This window comes from Oryctolagus cuniculus, chromosome 6 (assembly GCF_051225735.1).
Source record: "Oryctolagus cuniculus isolate XC-2025 breed Fujian yellow rabbit chromosome 6, ASM5122573v1, whole genome shotgun sequence".
Classification (NCBI taxonomy): Eukaryota; Metazoa; Chordata; class Mammalia; order Lagomorpha; family Leporidae; genus Oryctolagus; species Oryctolagus cuniculus.
Window position 1 is genome coordinate 126,619,460 of NC_142872.1, and position 22,488 is coordinate 126,641,947.

A 22,488-nucleotide genomic window follows, 5' to 3' on the forward strand; every position below is an offset into this window, starting at 1 on the left:
CAGCTTCCTGCTAATGCACTTGGGAAGGCACCAGCTGATGGCCCAAATGCCTGGGCCTCTGCCACCCATGAGGAAGACCAGGCTGGAGCTCCTGGCTTCTGGCTTTGGCCTGGCCCAGCCCTGGCTGCTGCAGCCATTTGGGGAGTGAGCCAGTAGATGGACTTTCTCTCTGTCTCTCCCTCCTTCCCTCTGTTGTTCTGCCTTTCAGATAAATCTTTTTTTAAAAAAAATTACCTGCTATACAGAGGAGGAGAAAAACATGCTCTGTGAAGAGGAGAAGAAGCAATCCACTGAAACCATCCAGAAACTGCAGAATGATGGAATGAGTGGACAAAATACTTTAATTCAAAGTTACTTACATATGCTCCACACACACAAGAATTTAAAGGAAGGCATAAAGGGCCAGCACTGTGGCACAGTGGGTTAAAGCCCTGGACTGAAGCACTGACATCCCATAGGGGTCCTGGTTCAAGTCTCAGCTGCTCCACTTCTGATCCAGCTCCCTGCTAATGCACCTGGGAAAACAGTGGAGGATGGCCGAGTCCTTGGGCCTCTGCATCTGTGTGGGAGGCCTGGAGGGGACTCCTGGTTCCTGGCTTCAGATCGGTGCAGCTCCAGCAGTTGCAGTCATTTGGTGAGTGAGCCAGTGGATGGAAGATTTCTCTCTCTCTCTTTCTCTCTCTCTGTCTCTCTCTCTCTCTCTGTGTGTGTGTGTGTAACTCTGTCTTTCAAATAAATAAAATGAATCTTTTAAAAAAAAATAAGGAAAGAATGGCATGATAAGAGAGAAATAAAACATACAAAAAGAGCTACAAGCAATTCCTTGAGATGAAATACAACATCTGGAGGTGAAAAATACAATATTAGAAGTAAAAATGAACTGGATAGGACAGCCAGATTAGACATTACAGGAAACAAGATCAATAATCTTGAAACTGATCCAAGATGAAGCAGAGAGAGCAAAGAGACAGAAATGAATGAAACTGTATACCACTTCACATGCAGTAACTGGCTGTAACTTCAGTCAGAAAGTGACAGGCACTGGCAAGGACATGGGAAACCCAGAATCCTCACCCCTGTTGGTGGGGATATGAACTGACGCAGCCACCACACAGGCCAGCCTGGCAGCGCCTGTGACTATCACACACATAGTTACCACTTGGCCCGCAATTCCGCTCCTGGCTGGATGGCCAGGTGAAACGAAGAATCAGAGCCATAGGAAAGCTTGGGCACAAATGCCCGTGGAACAGAAGTCACAGCAGCCCAAAGAGAAGCAACTCAAATGCCCATCTGTGGATGAGCAGACACAGTGGAACTGGGTCTGGTTATGGAAAGGAACAAAGTACTGATACCCACTCTAAGGATGAGCCTTGGAAACACACTAAGTCAAAAGCTAGTCCCAGCGGCCCACGTTGTGGTGCCGTTGGTTAAGCATCCCAGATGAATGCTGGCTTGAGTCCCAGCTTATCCACTTCAGATCCGGTGTCCTGCTAATGCACTGGGAAGGCAGCAGAAGACGGCCCAGGTGCTTAGGCCCCTGCCCCTACATGGGAGACCCAGATGGAGTTTCAGGCTCCTTCCTGCTTTGGCCTGGCCCAGCCCTGGCTGTTGCTGCTATCTGGGGAGTGAACCAGGAATAGAAGATCTCTCTCTCTCTCTCTCTCTACCTCTCTCCCTGTAACTCTGCATTTCAGATAAGTAAATCTTAAACAAAACCAGTCACAAACACAAATATTATACGATTCTATTAACAGGCAATGTCCTGAATAGGCAAATGTAGTCTATAGGGACCGAAAGTGGATGGCTAACTTCTTAGGGCTGGTGGCCATGCAGTGATAAGAAAGTGATAGTTAATGGGTATAGGTGTCTTTCTAAAAAGTGTTCTAAAGAGCAAGTGTTCTAAAATTGACCATGGCGATGGCTATATACCTCTGTGGATATATGAAGTACCATTGAGTTGTATGCTTACACAGGCAAGTTGTATGGTATCTGAATGATCGCGACAGAACTGTTACAATGACAGAAAATGACTGCGGCATTGGTAGACATATTTATCTGCACACAGAGAACCCAGGAACAGACCCACTCAAACACGGCCAAGTGACTTTTGAAAGGGCAAAAGCAACTTGACTGAGGAAAGACAGCCATTTCAATGAATGGCGCTGGGGCAGTAGGGACTCCCACATGCAACAAAGGGAGCCTCGCCCCAAGTGTCACACACCACACAAATGCACCCTATTTAGATGTAAAACCTGCAACTATAAAACTTCTAAGAAAATAACAATAGAAAAAAATATTCGTGTCTTAAGGCTCAGGAAAGAATTCTTGGTCTTGACCCCCAAAACACACAATCCACAGAGAAGAGTGATGAGTTTGAGTTCATCAAAAGTAAAAAGCTTGCTCTATTAAGAGGAGGAAAACTAGAGAGAGAGAGGGAAAACATATGCAAACCAGATGGCCAGGAAAAGACAAGCATCTAAAACATACAAGGAGGCTGGCGCCGCAGCTCACTAGGCTAATCCTCCGCCTTGCGGCGCTGGCACACAGGGTTCTAGTCCCGGTTGGGGCGCCGGATTCTGTCCCGGTTGCCCCTCTTCCAGGCCAGCTCTCTGCTGTGGCCAGGGAGTGCAGTGGAGGATGGCCCAAACCTGCACCCATGTGGGAGACCCAGAAGAAGCTCCTGGCTCCTGGCTTTGGATCAACACAGCTTTGGCCACTACGGCCATTTGGGGAGTGAGCCAGTAGATGGAAGACCTTTCTCTCTGTCACTGTAACTTTACCTTTCAAGTAAATAAATAAAATCTTTAAATATATATACATATACACACACACAAGGAACTCTCAAAATTCGATGGTAAAAACAAACAATTCAATTAGAAAATGGGTAAAACAACTAGATATTTCACCGAAGAAGATATACAGATGGCAAATACGCACAGGAGAAGATGTTTAACATCATTAGCTGTGAGGGAAATGCAAACTAAAACCACAAGATACCATTACATTCCTATCAGAATGACTAAAATAAAAAATAGTAACGACACCAACGCTGGTAAGGATGCAGAGGAATTGGATCAATCATATTCTCTTGGTGGGCATGGAAAATGATACCGTTGGATAGTTTCTTAAAAACCTAAACCCCTAATTAGCGGATGATCCAGCAATTACACTCCTGAGCACTGAACCCACAGAAATGAAGACTTGTGTTCAGACAAAAGTGAGTACATGAATATTTATGGCTGCTATATCCACAGCAGCTAAAACTGAAAACACCCAGATGTCTTTCAGTGGGTGAATGGTTCGACAAACTTGGCACATCCACGCCAGGGACTACTGCTAAGCAAGAAGAAGAAAGAAACTACTGAAACACACAACAACCTGGATGAATTTCCTAAGAATTATACTAAGTCCAAAAAAAATTAAGTCAGTCCCCCAAATAATCACCATTTACAGACTCTTCCACCCAATAGCAGAAGACACATTCTTTCATATGAATACAGAGTATTCACCATGCCAGGTCAAATTTGGGGCTGGGTAACAAATTTCTCAAAAGGACTGAAATCACACCATGATTCCAAGGGGAAAGTGCCAGGCAGGGAGATGGCGTAGGAGGCTCTCCAACCCATCCACGCGGGAATGTTGAGAGCAAGCGGCGAGGGGGGAAAAGGGAGATTTCCGAGGGACAGCAAGGTAGAAGCATGGCCAGGGCTCATTCAACGTGCATGATAAGGGGGAGTGGGAAGTCAGAGGCAACTCCAAGCCTTCCAGCCTGGCAGTTAGGGGGCGGTGGTGAAGCCCCATTCACCAGGGGACAGGCGGAAGGGTGCAAGCACAGGGCAGGCACAAGGGGAATGGACAGGTCTGCTTTGGCAAAGGCTGAGTTTGAGATGTTTGTGCAATGCCCAGGGAGGGTGTCCAAAGGGCACAGGAAATACTAGTCCTGAGACGGAAGGACCTGGTGGTTGATGGCAGATGGTATCTAGCGTCTATCCTGGAAGTGGAACCGCAGGGGACAGCAGCATTTCAGGAGTGCTCAGAGGGAGAAGGTCTACAAAAACAGAGGCAGGAGAAGAGGTGGTGTTATGAAACCATTATTTATTTGAGAGTCAGAGAGAGAGAGAGAGAGAGAGAGAGAGAGAGGGAGGGAGCGCTCCATCTGCAGGTTCATTCCCCAAAGCTCAGGTCTCCCGCATGGGTGGCAGGAATCAATCACTTGAGCCATCAGAACTCCTTTGGCAGAGTCTGCATAGTGCAAAGCTCAAGTCAGGAGCCCAAACCCGGGATTGAACGCGGGCCCTCCCACATGGGATGCAGGTGTCCCAATTGGGATCTTAACCTCTAGGGCAAAGTCTCATGGCAAGAGAGGGTGTTCTGAGAAAGAAAGTGTGGTGGACGGTATCACATGCCACAGGGAAGCCCTAGGTCAGCTAGAAAATCCCCACGGATGGAGCATGTAGGTGTGCGGGTTGCTCTAGGTTGCTTTCGTCCTCTACTACTTAACCTCAGTGTTCATTGCAAAGAACTAATCCCGCTTAGCTCACTGAGTACATGTAAGAATTAAATAATAGATACGGGGCCGGCGCCGCGGCTCACTAGGCTAATCCTCTGCCTTGCAGCGCCGGCACACCAGGTTCTAGTCCCGGTCGGGGCGCCGGATTCTGTCCCGGTTGCCCCTCTTCCAGGCCAGCTCTCTGCTGTGGCCAGGGAGTGCAGTGGAGGATGGCCCAAGTGCTTGGGCCCTGCACCCCATGGGAGACCAGGAAAAGCACCTGGCTCCTGCCATCGGATCAGCGCGGTGCACCGGCCGCAGTGTGCCGGCCGCAGTGGCCATTGGAGGGTGAACCAACGGCAAAGGAAGACCTTTCTCTCTGTCTCTCTCTCTCACTGTCCACTCTGCCTGTCAAAAAAAAAAAAAAGAAAAAGAAAAAAAGAAAAAAAATAATAGATACAGAAGTGCCCAGCCCAGCAGCTGGTACTAAATAGGCTCTCAGTCAATCTGACAACGAGGCTTTCTCTTGCAGGGAGAAGGTACTGTATGCAAGCTTCCAGGCCCCCTTAAGAAGAGCCTTGCTGGTCAGCATCCAGTTTCCAAGAGAAGAGTTTGCCAGCACTGAACACAAAGCAAGTGCTCAATAAAAGCAGCTGTTAATTCTATCTGCTATTGTGACGACAGCTGCGCAGAGCAGCAGGGAACCATGAGTGGTGTTACCGAGCCAACTGGTAAACCTGTCTCCCTACGGCCGACTTGGTCATCAAGAGCAATGGGGTTTTTAAACCCCGGGTGGAGGCTGTATGTCACAGGAAAAGCAGGCCGCCGGGATACTCACGAGGAAAGTGACCTGCCAGCACTTCACCCTGCTCAGCTGGAATGTGACGTCTCGGGTCTGGCCATCCGGCAGGGTTATGCAGCAGCTGATCTCCTTGTTGCCGACGCAAAGAACAGCCCGGCAGCCTGGTTCTGGGTAGTCACAGGTGCAGGGATCCAGCTGCACGCACCCGTAGTGCTGCGCCTCACGGGCCAGCTCCAGAAACTGCTCCAAAGGGACGAGGACGCGGGGGAGAGAGGAAGCAAAAGATGCAGAAACTTGAAGCCGATGAAACCCTCACGTCAGAGGCTATTGCCAGTCTAGGAGGATGCTGGGAACCGAGTCACAGGAGAGCACCTTGCTTTTTTTTCTGGGGCACAGGAATGAAGACCACGCCTCTGCAGTGACGACAAGCCGTGGGGAAGCTCGTGGCGTGCCCTGCCGGGGCAGGAGCCATTCCTGCCTCATCAGCATCATGTCCCTGCACCTGTAACGGTGCTTGGGACAGAGCAGGACGGGAAACGCACCATGGGAGGAGTAAGAGTGGGGTGAATAAAATGAATGAGCAGATATGATTCTATCGTAGCAGATTATAACAACACACACAGCGAGTGTACATTTAAAGTGTCTTTTAAAAACTACCTGGAGATCCACGTTGGAAGAAAAGTAACTTGTTTTTACAGACTGTTTTGATGGTGGTGTTGTCAGAGGAGAGTTTGGAAATGGCTACGAAACAGCAGCACAAGGAGGCCTGGTTTTTTGTTTGTTTGTTTGTTTGTTTTGGACAGGCAGAGTTAGACAGTGAGAGAGAGAGAGAGACAAAGAGAATGGTCTTCCTTCTGTTGGTTCACCCCCCAAATGGCCACCATGACTGGTGCTGCGCTGATCTGAAGCCAGGAGCCAGGTGCCTCTCCTGGTCTCCCATGCGGGTGCAGGGCCCAAGCACTTGGGCCATCCTCCACTGCCTTCCGGGGCCACAGCAGAGAGCTGGACTGGAAGAGGAGCAACCGGGACAGAACCGGCACCCCAACCAGGACTAGAACCCAGAGTACTGGCGCCACAGGCGGAGGATTAGTCTAGTGAGCCGTGCCGCCCGTCAAGGAGGCCTGTTTTCTACAGAGAGAGTTCCAGCACCCCCAGATGCCCAGGGGACACTCGTAGGATACTCTGACCGCAGGCCAGGTATGGTTCCGGCTGCAGTCCTAGCATTCTGTCCTATTATGTTTGTCTAGGATTTTCATTTTTAACAAAGTATTGTTACTAACAACTGCATTTAATAAACTGATATTGGGGGTTGGACTTGTGGTGTAGCAGGTAAAGCCGCAGCCTGTGACCCTGGCAACCAATATAGGTACTGGTTAGCGTTCTGGCTGCTCCACTTCCAATCCTGCTCCCTGCTAATGGCCTGGAAAAAGCAGTAAAAGATGGCCCAAGTGCTTGGGCCTCTGCCACCCATGCTGGGAGACCCAGATGAAGCTCCTGGCATTGCAGCCACTTGGGGAGTGAACCAGTAGATGTAAGATCTCTCTGTGTCTCTTCACTCTCTCTGTGTAACTCTTTCAAATAAATAAATCTTTAAAAAATAATAAATAAATATGGGACTAGCACTGTGGCGTGGTGGGCTGGGCCTTTGCCTGTGGCACTGGCATCCCATATGAGTGCTGGTTCATGTCTAGGTTGCTTCTCTTCCAATCCAGCTCTCTGCTGTGGCCTGAGAAAGCAGTGGAAAATGGACCAACTGCTTGGGCCCCTGCACCTGCATGGGAGACCTGGAAGAAGCTCCTGGCTCCTGGCTTCAGATTGGCCCAGCTCTGGCTGTTGTGGCCATTTGGGGAGTGAACCAGCGGTTGGAAGACCTCTTTCTCTCTCCCCCTCTGAAACTCTGCCTTTCAAAAAATAAAATAAATCCTTAAAAAAAAAAAAAGAATGATAGCTACATAATGACAACCTGGCTCTTTCCCAAGCCTCTCCTGAAGCAAGGGAGCTCACACCTCTCGTTCAAGGACTATGCTCTCTGACAAAGTGAAACATGGCGAGACGTAAGCAGAGAGGGACAGCTGACTCTCAGTCTCGCGCTGTAGGACACAGCTGTGCTGGGACCCATGCTGCAGCTTCGGAGATGCGTTCGGCTGCCTGGTCTCCAGCGGGGTCACTGAGAATCACCCTTGGTACCTGTGCAGGGTGGGAGCGGGGCTGGGTCAGCTTGCCCCGGAGCGCTCAGAGAGTGGGCGCATGCTCTTGCTACAGGACTTTCTTACTCAGTATAGGGTATGAGTCGACCATTGTTTATTTATTGTTTGAGAGCACTTACAAAAGTGCAATCATTCCTTAATTGCAATGAGCTAAAACAAATGCAAGTAGTTGTTTGTACACGAAGCTCTCTTTTGCAAGAAAATTGGGGTTGAATAAGTAACTTACTCAACACACTTGCTGGCATTTGCCATTCTGTGAGGCAATGTCCCTGAGGAAAACCAGAAGACCGCAATATGCCAGCATGATCTACTTGAAAAATTAGTTCTTTGAAGATGAACTAGAAAGCACTGTTTAACACATACAGTAGCAGAAGGTGTGTGTATGTATGTTTCATTTAGAACAAGGGTTAGCAACCTTTTCTGTAAAGAGCCCTGTGGGAAATCGTCTCTATCGCCACCATGGACCTCTACACTGTAGCACGACAGCCACCTCAGACAATGTAGAAACAGGTGCGCGTGCCTGTGTGCCAAGAAACCTTCGTTGGCAAAACCAACAGCCCAGGGGCTGGCGCTTATCTCGGATTTGTATCAAAAGGCTCTTCTTTAATTCACTCATTTCCAGTTCCACACTTTCTTGTCCATTTCCATCAAGGAAAGCAGTGGTTGTTCGTGTGTGGGCTCTGACAGCAGCAGAACCTCACAAGCACTTACGAAATGCTGGGTATGCATCAGCACTCCACGGTGCTTTCAGGAAAAAACGAATTCATTGCAGTAAGGCCTCAACTTTGAAATCTAATTCATGTACTTAAGGGTTTTTTGTTTGTTTGTTTCATTTTGTTTTTATTTATTTTACAGGTAGAGTTATAGACAGTGAGAGAGAAAGACAGAGAGAAAGGTCTTCCTTCTGTTGGTTCACCCCCCAAAATGGCCGCTACGGCTGGCACGCCGCACCAAACGGAAGCTAGAATCCAGGTGCTTCCTCCTGGTCTCCCATGGGGTGCAGGGACCCAAGCACTTGGGCCATCCTCCACTGCCCTCCCGGGCCACAGCAGAGAGCTGGACTGGAAGAGGAGCAACCAGGACTAAAACCCAGTGCCCACATGGAACGCCAGTGCTGCAGGTGGAGGATTAACCAAGTGAGCCACGGCGCCGGCTCCTTAACTCTGCCTTTCAAAAAATATATATATACAATAAAGTAGAAACCATTTCTTTGTTACGATATGTCTGGCTAGTCAGACCCATATGCACTGCTTGGGAGCAGGAGGCATCTGAACTGGTATCACCGTCAGGAAGGTTTAAAAAGGGATATTCAGAAATATCACCTAAGGAATAGCAGAACACAGCCTCAGAGAGCGAGGATGGTGGCTGCAGCGTTCTGAGACCTCCAGCCGAGATCTGGCCCAGGCGCTAGAACACAGAGCGTGCAGATTAATCAGACGCAGGCTGCGGCCTCATGGTGCTCACTGCCAGAGTGATTTATAGAAGCAAATGCTGGAAACAACCTGACTTGCAAGAATAGGAAACCGGCGACTAAGCAAGAACAGGATCATAAAGTGGAATACTCCGTAGTCATTAAAAAGAATGCTGAAGATCTATATTAATTAACTTGGCAAAAGACTCATTAAACACCATCTGTAGTTTTTTCTTTTTAGAATCTTTAAGCAATAGGCTTTTACTAATTGCATAACCAGAAAAATCAATGCACGTGTTCTCATTTTTTAAAAAGAACCTTAGTCTTCAGTGCCTGACAGTTTAATAAATTATAGAAACAGTGCAATTCCACAGCATTTCTTAACTCTCCTCCAAGGGGTTTCTCTTGGTGTAATATTTGATTCACCTGTGTTTGATTGTCTTCTTTCTGGAGAGCTTCTAATTTCTGCCTCTGTGCCTGTGTGGGTTTGGCCCATTCTTTGTCAATGTCCTCTTTTGCCTTAAAACAACAAAAATTGTAAAATTAGCAGTCGTGGCAGAAATAAGTTAATCTGACAAAAAGTTCATTGTGTAGGAGAGCTTAAGTGGTTCCGTATAATGATGGAGCGTGTGATAAAGGTTTCCTTTTCAGTTATGGGTAGGAAGAGATTTTGCAGCAGTTTGAGGACAACTGAAAACACTTGGCAAAGAAAATAAAATTAGTTCTTTCCCCACACCACCCAGTCAACTAAATCACAGATGAAAATTTAAATGTGGGGGTCGGTGCTATGGCACAGCGGGTTAATGCCCTGGCCTGAAGCGCCGGCATCCCATATGGGCGCCGGTTCTAGTCCTGGCTGCTCCTCTTTCGATCCAGCTCTCTGCTATGGCCTGGGAAAGCAATGGAAGATGACCCAGGTCCTTGGGCCCCTGTGCCCGCATGGGAGACCCGGAGGAAGCTCCTGGCTTCGGATCGGCGCAGCTCTGGCCATTGCGGCCAATTGGGGAGTGAACCGTCAGATGGAAGATCTCTCTCTCTCTCTTCTGATTTTTGGGTTAGAGATGCCCAACCCAATGATCAGAATTGGCAGTGATCTAGGAAAATACACAAGACACTGCAGACAGGATTAATAGGATTGACAGTAGTATGGCTTGAAAAAATACTATTTTCATTTACTCAAAAGGCAGAATGAGAATGAGAGCAAGTGAGAGACATTGATCCTCCATCCTAAGTTTCACTCCCCAAATGCCCACAATAGCCAGAAACCAGGAACTCCATCCGGGTCTCCTACATGAGTGGAAGAGGCTCCAGGATTTGAGCCATTATCCATTGCTTCCCAATATCAGGCAATATCACAAAGCTGGATCAGAAGGGGAGTAGCTGGAACTCAAACTCACTCTGATATGGGATATGGGGATCCCAAATGGTGGCTTAACCTTGCTGCACCACAACCCCCGTCTCTACCCCAGTACAGCTTTCTAGAGGAAACTAGGCAATGCAAATCTAAACCCACCTAGGAGACCCATTAACACACAAATGAGGAAAAATATATTGACAGCCAAGTATTGCCTTGTATAACGAACAAACCTCAGCTAACATATCTATGTGCTTACTGTGTGGCTCACAATGTCCCAATTGCTCCAAGACAACAGTCAGTCTCCCCAGCCACCCTGTCAGCATGTAGGTATTGTGATGAAATGCCCAAAATAGGCCACTGAGTTCGGGTATAATGAAAAAACAGGCTATGCAATCAAGAAAAATTAAGTACAATACTTAATGATATGGGATATTATATGGAATACTTAGTAACACAGGAAGGAAAAGTCTATGATGTATTAATATGTGATAAACACCAAGTTACAAATGAGGCATAATCAGAAACTTCAATTTTTTTATAAAACAGCAAAAAATAAATATCCACCAAAATCCAAACAAAAAACCTCGTATAAAGACATGAATCAAGGGAATGGATGTGCATATATAGATATATGAAATGTATGTGAACCAAACACACCGAAAAAGTCAACAGTTTGTGTTTATGGGCTGATTTAAGATGTGGGTTGACATTTACTTTCCATTTTGGGCTCTTCCAAGTTTGCAGTCGTTTTATAAGATGAAAGCAGTTTCCATTAAAAAAATTAAACCTGAATATCTGGCTGGGCCTGGCTGCTTGGCTGGGTCACCGCCCTCATCGATCTCCCCATACTCCGAATCCCTAAGCCGGTTTCTCGATGATTTCCTGATTCAGTGCAGCTTTCAGTGTGACACTGGGCTCAAAGGCAGACGTCACCCGAAGACAACTGCCTCTTGTGGAAGCTCAAAGAAGTTTTTGGAAGCAAAAAGAAAAATAGAAGTAATGAAGCCTGCTGCTCCAGGTACCTCCTGGGCTCTCTTCTCCTCCTCCTGGCACCGTCGCCTGTTTCCTTCAGCCAGCCTGGCCTCCGGGGAGACTCAGGTTTACTGTCCATCCCATCAGCAGGGCTACCTTAGCCTCTCTTCCCTGACTGTCCATGACTGTGCCTCCCATCAAGGGAAGCCCCATGCCCTTGACCTGGGTGCACCTTGCCCAGTGTCCTACGTACAGCAAACACCCAACAACTCCCCGCCAATCAGCAGACACCCATTTGCACTGCAGTCTGAAGTGTGTGTGTGTGTGTTATACCCCTTGGTGACTGGCAAGTTATGTTCATTTCCAAGAAAAGAACAAAATGCTGAAGATGGGGGCAGATGTTGTGGTGCAGCAGGTTAAGCCGACACTTGTGATCCCAGCAACCCGTATCAAAGTGCCAGTCTGGTCCTGGTTTCTCTGCTTCTGATCCAGCTCCCTACCAACGAGCCTGGGAAAGCAGCAGATGATGGCCCAAGTACTTGGGCTCCTGCCACCCACATAGGAGACTCAGATGGAGTTCCTGGCTCCTGGCTTTGGCCTGGCCCAGCTCCAGCCATTGCAGCCATTTGGGGAATGAATCAGCAAATGAAAAATTCTCTCTCCCCCCCTCCCCTTCTCCCTCTCCCTCTCTCTCCTTTTCTTTCTCTGTCACTGTGCCTTTCAAATAAATAAATAAACCTTTTTTAAAAGCTGAAGACACTTCTGACATTGCTATTTAGGTTGGCAAAGGGGGATATGGCATTGAGAGAGAAGAAAAATATTTGTCGAGAATCTATTTTAGGCAGGTTTTCTTGTTGACTTTTCCCTGTGGAGTTGGAGGTTCAGAGAGGCCATAATGTTCAGGATGACCCAGCAAGTGAGTGGCCACGGTCAGATTAAACCCAGGTCTGACCTCCACACGGAGCCAAGCCATTAGATCCTTATTGGGCAGGCTGCTGCCCACCCCAAGGCTTTCTCCTTGTCACCGACTGTCCTGGAAGCTGAACCCACACACCACATACAGAACAGAATCAGCATGGGCGTGAGTGTTTTCTCTCTCGAATTCCGCTCGATGTTGCAGCTCCACAAGGACTGGTTAGCACAGGGCAGCAAGGTCAGAGAGAGAGACACAGGGCTCAGAGGAGTAGGTACTGACTGCAGACACCTCATTCATCGCCATCCGTGGCAGAGGTCACCAGCTCTATGACTTCTATCATTCGGAAACTGTCCACCCTGATCTGGGGCTCACAAGTCATCATTCAGATGCATCTTCTACAGTGTCTCACTCCAAGGCAGTTCAGACAGTGAGTCAAGTCTAGACAGACATCGCCACTCGTTACACAGTGCCTGGAAGACTGGCTGATGGGGACTCACACAGAACCCAATTTTATAAACCGAGTGAAACCGCAGAAGCCATGGTTTTCCTGCCTGTCAGCCGCAAGCACTCCAACGCCTGCCACAGAAGGCACAGTAGTGAGAAATGGCGAGCTTGAGCCTTACAAAGAAAAGCATCGCTCACTCAGTTCTGGCCAGCAACGCTCAGTGCGGGGTACGTATGCACCTGCACAGGGCACGGGGCCACCAGGGGCCATCAGCTGCTTAGCCACAGGCCTGATATGGGCCAGGGCCTGCCTGGAGGAAGGGGCACCTTTTTCTCATGTCCACAAGGTCACTGTACTAGGCCTGCTGAAACGAAAACTTAGAAGCGACCAAGCCTTCAACATCCGTGAGAAAACCTAGACACGTATGTGTCCACATGTGGTCTCCCAGTTTGTCAGCATCAAGTTCAAAAGGAAGGAAGAGAAGAAAGGGAGCAGGACATGGCAACCCAGTGAGCTCCCTGGCCATCCTCAGGGCCATGTGCTTGTAGAACCATCAAAAGGCTCTCCTTTACGGCTGATTAGCACAACTCCCCAATGCATTAGAACTCATCATTCACATATCTTAGGCATGTGAGACGCACTCTCTGTCCATGGCCATCAAGAGCCTGGCTAGCGAGAGATCGCGTGGGAACCGGTACTGGCCGCCCACTGGGCGTGATAGGAGAGGACATGGGTCACTACCGCGGGAGCAGGGAGGGAGGGAGGTGCATTCTTTTGGGGGCAGCCAAAGAAGGTATCTGCAAGAGGCCGCAAATTGTGCACCTGCCTTGGCTGCTGAGCTTGGGTCTAATTTCTGATTTCTCAGTACCCCGGCTCAGATTCAGGGAGTGATGCAATGGTCATGATAATGATGACTGCAACATTAGCTACAGTTTTTGGAAGACACTACCAGGCAAAGAGCTAAGATGTGAATAATTGTCTGTGAAAGCTGGGAGAAGATTTAGAGTCTGTTAGTTTAACCTCATCACTTACTAGGGGGACATCGTGGTTTGGAAGGTGGTGGGCCAGAGATAACCTTGACAGAAAGCCAGTGGCAGAGTAAGGGACAGAACCCAGGAAGCTATCCTTTTCCCAGTCACAAGCAGAGGAAAGTGTCTCTCTGGTTTACAACTCCTAATGAAAACAGACAAAAATCAGTGTGGGGCAAGCACTGTGGCACAGTGGCACAACGGGTTGGACCACCACTTGCAATGCCGGCATCCCATATGAGCACCAGTTTGAGTCCAGGCCACTCCACTTCTGATCCAGCTCCTGGCTAATGTGCCTGGGAAAGCAGGAGAGGATGGCCTACATACTTGGGTCCCTGCACCCACATGGGAGACCTGGAAAAAGATCCTGGCTTCTGGCTTCAGACTGGTCCAGACCTGACTGCTTCCATCATTTAGAGAGTGAACCAACAGATGGAAGAGCTCTCTCTCTCTCTGTAATTCTGCCTTTCAAATAAATAGGCTTTTAAAAAGTAATATTGTAGGGGCTGGCACTGTGGCATAGCAGGTAAAGCCACTGCCTGCAGTGCCGGCATCCCATATGGACACTGGTTCGAGTCCCAACTGCTCCATTTCCAATCCAGCTCTCTGCTATGGCCTGGGAAAGCAGTAGAAGATGGCCCGGGTCCTTGGGCCCCTGCACCCATGTGGGAGACCCAGAAGAAGCTCCTGGCTCCTGGCTTCAGATGGGCACAGCTCTGGCTGTTGCAGACAATTGGGGAGTGAACCAGTGGATGGAAGCTCTCTCTCTCTCTCCCTCTCCCTCTCCCTCTCTATGTAACTCTTTCAAATAAATAAATAAATCTTTAAAAAAATATTGTAGTGCTAGCAGCTTTGATCTCTCACCACAAGAACAGGAAACCACATTGCAAAGATCACACACCTATTTCCCACAGGACCAATATTAGACGTGGTGATGCAATTTCAGCCAATGATGTCATAGTAAATAAACCAGAAACATGAATAATTTATCATAACATTAAGAATACAGTGGCAACGAGCCCCCAATAAATATTTAAAATGGTAAATCCTGCCCCATACCCAGGTAACATGAGTGTAAGTACATTGAACATGATCACGTATGGATCATAGTATGCTATGGGGGGTAAGTATGTGGCCTTATCGCTAAGGTGCTGGTTAGGATGCCCACGTCCCACACTGGAGTATCTGGGTTCGAGTCTCACTCCAGCTCCTGACTGCAGCTTCCTGCTAACACACACCCTGGGAGGCAGCAGGTAGCGGCTGAAATGATTGAGTCCTTGTCACCCATATGGGAAACCTGGATTGAGTTCTTGGCTCCCAGCTTCAAGTTGGCATAGTCCTGGCCATTGCAAACATCTGGGGAATGAACCAGCAGATGGGAGCTCTATCTCCATCTCTCTCGCTCTCTACCTCTTATATTTAAAACAGGAAATGGACTCAAAGCTATTCTGACCATAAAATATGAGAGCACATATTAAATACTTTCGGATGACATTTTCATTTTCCTGCTGGAATTTAAAAGAGCTTCATGGAGATGCTTTATTAGTGCCTTGGTCTCTTAAAAAAAAGCACCCAAGGAAGTGTGTGTGCCGAGATTCTTTACCTTCTATAAGCCTCTAGGAAGCTGACACATCAAAATGTACCCACTGGGGCTGGCACGGTGGCACAGAGAGTTAAAACCCTGGCCTGAAGCGCCAGTATCCCATATGGGTGCCAGTTCTAGTCCCAGCTGCTCCTCTTCCGATCCAGCTCTCTGCTATGCCCTGGGAAAGCAGTGGAAGATGGCCCAAGTCCTTGGGCCCCTGTACTGTGTGGGAGACCTGGAAGAAGCTCCTGGCTCTTGGCTTCAGATCAGCCCAGCTCCGGCCATTGTGGCCATTTGGGGAGTGAACCAGTGGACAGAAGACCTTTCTCTCTCTCTCTCTCTCTGCCTCTCCTCTCTCTGTGTAACTCTTTTAAATAAATAAATAAATCTTTTTTTAAAAAGTTTATTTTGATATGAACAATGTCAAAATCCATACCAGGAGAGTCATGAACATTTCTTAAATCAATTAATTTGATTTCTTTGAGAGACAGACCAAGAGAAACTTTCCATTCACTGGTCCACTCCTCAAATGCTCACAACAGCTGGGGCTGGGCCAGGCTAAAGCTGAAAACTCAATCCAGGTCTCCCACATGGGTGGTGGGACTCAGTTACTGAAGCCATCACCTGCTGCCTCCCAGGGTGTGCATTAGCAGGAAGCTGGAATTAGCAGTGGAGCCAGGACTCAAAGCCAGGCTCTCTGATGTGGGACGTGGGTACCTGAGTGGCATCTTCTCTGCTGTACCACACATCTGCCCCACCACGACCTTCTGAGTACACACGAAGGCCATGTCCTGTTAGATAGTGGACGTGCTAAGGGGGAAATGAAATGAGTACAACAGCATTTGGGGTCTTGTCTCAGTGAGACGGCGAGCCTCGGTGGGGTTTGAACAGGGCAAGGCCACCCTGGGGACGGACTGTGGGATATTGTCAGGGAATTCCCAGGAGGCTGGGAAAGTTCTCAACCTCCTTCCCAGAATCGTCAAGCCAGGCCTGCAAAGGACCAGGTCTCCCAAGACGTTGATGTGCCGAGAGGGAACGCCCGGGGGCTGCCGGGGAGGCTGGCTGAGAACTGAGGTAGGTCAGCCAGGGGCTGTCGGGGAGGCAGCCTCTGCTTCCACCATACTGCTTAGCAGAACCCTCACACCCAGGGCAGGGAAGGGAAACGGGGCCAGACTCTGAATTCATGTCTGTAGAGGCTGGGAGGTAGAGGTAGGCAGGACCACCAACATACCACCCAGTGGAAAAGGAATACGTGGTCTTTGTTCAAAAACCATGAGGAATTCCAAGGTGGCATTGAATCAGCATGAGACCCTTCAGAACACAGGATCCACTGCGGCTGCCAGGTCACGGGCCATGGGAGCCCGTGTGTGTTGCTTGCTGGCTCAGGGCAAAGAGGCTATCATAGAGTGGGATTTAGAGGTTGCTATGGGCACTGTAGGACTTGTCTCCCCAAAACTCAGGCAAGATGCTTACAGACTAAGAGTAGAGACTTGATCTGGCTGTGGCTAGAAGTTGGGACTGGTAGGAGTTCTTGGAAACATGTCCTGGGAGAGTAGTTCTCAGGAGAGGTTTAATCGTTTGAATTCAAGTTTGCCCCAAGTTCGTTCTCTCTCTCTCTCTCTCTCTCTCTCTCTCTCTCTGCTTCCTGGCTCATCACGTGATCAGTCCTCCATCAGACGCTAGAAAATGGGGAACGCTCAGTCCTGAACTGTAGCCACAGAACTATAAGCGGAAATAAACTAATTTCCCAAGAAGCTCCTCGCAGGTATTTTAGTTAAAGTAACAAAAGCAGACTAATACAGTGACCGCATGTGAACTTAGTCTCAGGGATATTCTTTCATGTCAAATTAGCCTAGATGGTGGAGCATCAGCTATACATTCAGAGAGCGACGGTTAAGAGAGAGGTGGGATTCTTCTCCCTCTGTAAATTGTTCTTCTTGTTTTTTCATTTTGGTATTTTTTCTTTTTTTGACAGGCAGGGTTAGTGAGAGAGAGAGACAGAGAGAAAGGTCTTCCTTCCATTGGTTCACCCCCAAAATGGTCGCTACGGCTGGCGCGCTGCGCTGATCCGAAGCCAGGAGCCAGGTGCTTCCTCCTGGTCTCCCATGGGGTGCAGGGCCCAAGCACTTGGGCGATCCTCCACTGCACTCCCGGGCCACAGCAGAGAGCTGGACTGGAAGAGAAGCAGCTGGGACAGAACCGGTGCCCCAACCTGGACTAGGACCCAGGGTGCTGGCGCCGCAGGCAGAGGATTAGCCTAGTGAGCTCTGGTGCGAGTCTCATTTCGGTATTTTTAATAAAAATAGACACAACAGAACACTTACCATTTTAGCCATATTTCTAAGTATGTGATTCAATGGCATTAAATACAATCAAAATCTTGTATAACCATCCCAACAACCTATACCTAGAAATTGATTATCCGCCAATAACAACTCTGTTCCCATGAAATAACAGCCTCCCTTCCCCCAGTCTTAGTCCCTGGTAACCTCTATCATCCTTTCTGTGTCTGTAGGATTCTTTTTTTTTTTTGGACAGGCAGAGTTAGACAGTGAGAGAGAGAGAAAGGTTTTCTTTTTCCCATTGGTTCACCCCCCAAGGGGTCGCCACAGCCAGCATGTTGCAGCTGGCGCGCTGCGCCGATCCGAAGCCAGGAGCCAGGTGCTTCCTCCTGGTTGCCCATGCAGGTACAGGGCCCAAAGACCTGGGCCATCCTCTACTGCACTCCCGGGCCATAGCAGAGATCTGGCCTGGAAGAGGAGCAACCGGGACAGAATCTGGCGCCCCAACTGGGTCTAGAACCTGGGATGCCGGCGCCGCAGGCAGAGGATTAGCCTAGTGAGCCACGGTGCTGGCAGAGGTAGGATTCTTAACTACTACATCTTAAAAAATGATTTCACGGGGCCAGCACCGTGGCTCACTTGGCTAATCCTTTGCCTGTGGCACCGGCATCCCATATGGACATGGGGTTCTAGTCCCGGTTGCTCCTCTTCCAGGCCAGCTCTCTGCTGTGGCCCGGGAGTGCAGTGGAGGATGGCCCAGGTTATTGGGCCCTGCACCTGCATGGGAGACCAGGAGGAAGCACCTGGCTCCTGGCTTCGGATCGGCACAGTGCTGGCCGTAGCAGCCATTTGGAGAGTGAACCAACGGAAAAAGGAAGACCTTTCTCTCTGTCTCTCTTTCTCACTGTCTATAAATCTACCTGTCAAATAAAAAATAATAATTTCATGCCAAAATGGCCTGCAACATCTGGCAGTGTCCTGAGAGAGTGCTTGGTCCCCCTCACCTGCAAATACAGCAAGCCAACGGCCACTCTGCAGTCCATCAGCTTGGCGTCGAGGGATGGATCCATGTACCTGCACGATTCAAGCGTGTTCGGTGAATTCCTACAACACGGCCAACGGCCCACCTGGCAGTCAGTCTTTGGAAAGCGGTGTCTCCTGCCCTGCAAACCAGGGCTCCCTTGCCTCACACAGTCACATGCCTGCACCTGCCTAACCTTCAGTTTGTCCCTTGTCCTCTTTGGTTTCATATGTTCTTTGTAGTCTAAGCTCTTACCTGATGGGCTCTGAGAGTAAAGATTCAAAAGTAAAAGAAGTAAAGAACGCTTCAGGGGCAGGGTCTTCATCCTTGTTCCCACTCAGCCTCACTCTTGGTCACCAGTTACTGGACACCCTGTCACCCCCCTGAGCCCAGGCCACCCTCACCTCTGGGCTGAGCTGCTCTGGTAACCCCTGCCCAGAATTCTCCCTCCGTCTCATGCCCCACAGTCTAACCAGAAGGGGCTCTCCTGAGTCACCTTCCAGACCCTCCAAGTCCCAGGAACTGGACCATTTATTCTGCCCTCTCCCAAGGCCCACCAAGGGACCAGCCCAGCGCTCATTCCTGTTCCACTCTTACCACCCCTACTGCCAACACCACTTTCCAGGCACATTTTCTCTCCTCTCCCCCTGCCAGGAAGCCACTGCCTCCCCCTCCTCCGTCCTCAGCTGATCTGCCTTTCTCAGCAAGGCTCCCCCAGCGTCCCCTCCTCTGGTGCCCACCCTCCAAGGCTGCGTTTGTAACTCATGCCCCGTGCTGTGGAAGCACAGACAGTTTATCCCAACTGCTGCTCTGATCAAGTTTTCTTGATGCCGAATGTGAAGACTCCAGAGCCTGCCCAGGGCCGCCTCTCTGGGTCTCGGCAGAGCAACTTGCCAAGTCCACTGGACTCATCAGCAGGATGAGCAGTAACGTGTTGCTGCACAAGTGTGGTGGCCTGCTAAGAATGACCAAATCAACCGAAACGGCCAGGAGAGGGTTCCCGAGGGTCAGGAGAAGGTGATCTGCCATCAACCCGACAGCAGAGCTGACAGGCCAACACTCAGACTGGAGGGGCGCCGGACTTAGGCCAGGTAGAGGATGAGAATGGTGTTTTGGGGTCAACTTCATTCTGGGCATGGGGAGAAGCATTCCCATTGACATTCCATTCAGCTCTTGCCCTACACGCCCCAGAGGCCCCTGCACAGCCTCATTCAGGAAAGAGGGCGGGCAGCTGTGGGACACTACAGTAGTTCTCTGCATCCGACATGTGGCCCTGGGCTCCAGCATCAGCGCGGGACCGCCTTCTCCCCGGCTCTCATGAGCAGAGGCTCGGCCTGGGTCCAAGATGCTGGCTTGGGGTGGTGTAGATGCGTTCCCTTGCCCCTGTCATCTGGAGTCTACCTATTTCACGAAAACACAGGCACAGGCACAGCGTGATTCCTACTTTGGGCCTCAAGGTGAGGGACAGCATCTTCATCTGTCCTTGGATCTCAAGTTCCCAAGAGGGCTCGTGAGTCCATCATCTAAACCCCAAGGATTTTAGGGGCCACTATAATCATCAATGTCATCAATATAAAAAGAATAAAGATGACCAAGACTGATAGAGCATATGGGATTACTTTAACCTTGACAACAACCCTAGGAGATAGGTATTATTCTTCTTATTATTATTATATTTTACAATTACAGAAATGGAGGCTCAGAACTGGCTGGGGCTACGTAGCTAAATTCTGAGAGACTGGGACTTGGATTCACGGATTCTGATCCCAGGATCAGCTGGGCATAGACCCCCACTCATTCCTAGCCTCTTGAGAGAGGCTATTTCACACTGTGATACAGATGAAGAAACAGACCCAGAGACACCCAGTGCCTTCCAGGACACCTGATCTCCAACCCTTAAATGGGCCTGAATTCTTTCCCTTGCCTCTGGCTCCTTGCCCCAAAGTTTTGACCATTTTTTAGAATAAAGGAAGTCTTCAAAAAGCTTATGGAAATGCATACTATACATTTGTTTCAAACCTTTTTTTGCACAAAAAAATAAACGGATCTTTCATTCCATAAAGCCTGCGGAAGTACCCTCTCATTTCCAAACAGCAGCCTATGAACTTCTTCCAGCCTTGTTGAGAATGTCCTTCCAAAATTCAAAGTCACCCTGGCACTCCAGCAAGGCATCATGAGGTCAAGGTAACTACAACCCCTGGATTTCAAAATGCCTTTTGGTAAAGCTTCTGTCCTGACTACAGAATAGCTGGGCTGGGAGATGTGAACCAGAGTGGCCATGCAGTGCATACATGGGATCATCTCTGGGAACACAGGTTACAGCAGTGAGGATGAGTAAATGTGCTGGCCTCTCAAAGTGATGTTCTGCTCATTGGTTCTTCACGGAACCCCATTTCTGGGGAAAATGACTATATTTTCCGCAGAGGGACATGTGCGTCCTATTGGGCTAGGAATATGGGGGGTGCTGGTGCATATCCTTTAAGCCAAATATTCAGAGTCACATTCACGCAGATAGGCCAGGTTCATCCTTGGCCATCAGGGATTTCCACAGTTCAACAGATGAATCAGATCTGCTGACCGTTGTCCGCCACTTCCTTCCCTTAACACAGCGAGGATCCATCCCAAAGCAAACCCTTGCCAACACCGCTTCCATCCCGTGTCTCAACCCCTCCCTTCCTTTTGCCTCTCAGTGCAGATGGAGACTGGAGGGTCCCCGGCTCATCCCAATAGCCCTGAGGACTCGCTCGAGGACAGAGAAAGCCACCCCCAGCCTGCTTCCCTGAAGACAAGCATCCTGGTCCCTTCTCCCTGGCCTTCCTCTCCTGCTCCCCCGCTCTCTGAGGCTGCCGGGCTGTGAGCAGCCGAGGCGGGACCTGATAAGTGCTGATCGGCCCGGGGAGACGCCCGAGTCCCTCCCGCCACACTGAGCGCTCACCACTTCCTGAGGCCAACGGTACAGCCAGTACAGCCGTCCATGTCGCAACTCAGAAGACTGACATAAGGGAGTTCAAAGTCCACCAGCTTTTTTACCACTAGAGAAAGAGCAGAGGCAGTCTCATTGGTCGAAACAGCTCAAGTAGTTGACACATAGAGGCTTTCGAGTGAGAAAATAAAGCCTGATTACTGGAAAAGAAAATCACAGTTAATGCTCTCTTACATTTTGTATGTGACTTTTAAAAGTTCATTCAACAAACAAATATACTTGCCCCTCGGTCTTCACAGGGAACTGATTCTAGGATCCCCTGCAGACAGCCAGCTTGGGAGACGCTCAAGTCCCTCATATGAAATGCTGTAGTGTCTGCATATAACCTTCACACAGCCTCCATCCCATCATCTCTATCTACTCTTATCCTACTTAATAAAACGTGAATGCCACGTAAATAGCTATGATATGGTATTGCTTAGGGAATACGGACAATGAAAAGGCCTGTGCATGGTCAGTACAGACGAAATTTTTTTGAATACTTTTGACCGACGTTGGCTTACTCTGTAGACGAGAAATCCACAGACACAGGGGGAAAACTGTTATTTGATCCTCATAAAATCCTAGCCCCTTGCGTAGGGCTACATCATGTTGTGATGCAGATGAAGAAATAGGATCAGAGAGGTGCCCAAGAGCTTCGCCAGCACAACTCCTGGCTCAAAGTCACCTCCCCACAGTTTCTTCAGGACATACAAGTCAACTTCAAAAAGTTTAAGGAAAAATGGAATTAAAATATAAGCTTGTTTTGGTACAAAAAATTGATATTCATGCATACATGCTGTCAACTCCTTTAGGATAACTGATACCATTTTACAACTTAAAAAACTTGGAATTGGGACTGTGGTGTAGCAGGTAAAGCCCCCACCTGCAGTGCCAGCATCTCATATGGAAGCCAGTTCGAGTCCCAGCTGCTCCACTTCCAACCCAGCTCTCTGTTATGGCCTGGGAAAGCCATGGAAGATGGCCCAAGTCCTTGGGCCCCTGCACCCA

At 49.1% G+C, this 22,488-nt stretch overlaps 1 protein-coding gene across 11 annotated transcripts in view; it reads right to left on the minus strand.

Annotated features, from left to right (window-relative positions):
- SNX31 (sorting nexin 31) overlaps positions 1-22,488 on the minus strand; it is a 62,090-nt gene that overhangs the window by 15,219 nt on the left and 24,383 nt on the right. For 9 of the 11 annotated variants that reach the window (XM_089336401.1, XM_070075371.2, XM_089336402.1 and 6 more), the window contains 4 exons: positions 21,451-21,547; positions 18,499-18,568; positions 9,336-9,428; positions 5,328-5,531 (listed from right to left, as the gene is read on the minus strand). In XM_089336401.1, the coding sequence (XP_089192527.1) occupies positions 5,328-5,531; positions 9,336-9,428; positions 18,499-18,568; positions 21,451-21,547 (464 nt within the window). The remainder of the gene's footprint in view (positions 1-5,327; positions 5,532-9,335; positions 9,429-18,498; positions 18,569-21,450; positions 21,548-22,488) is intronic. The other 2 variants (XM_089336410.1, XM_089336409.1) reach the window with 1 other exon arrangement.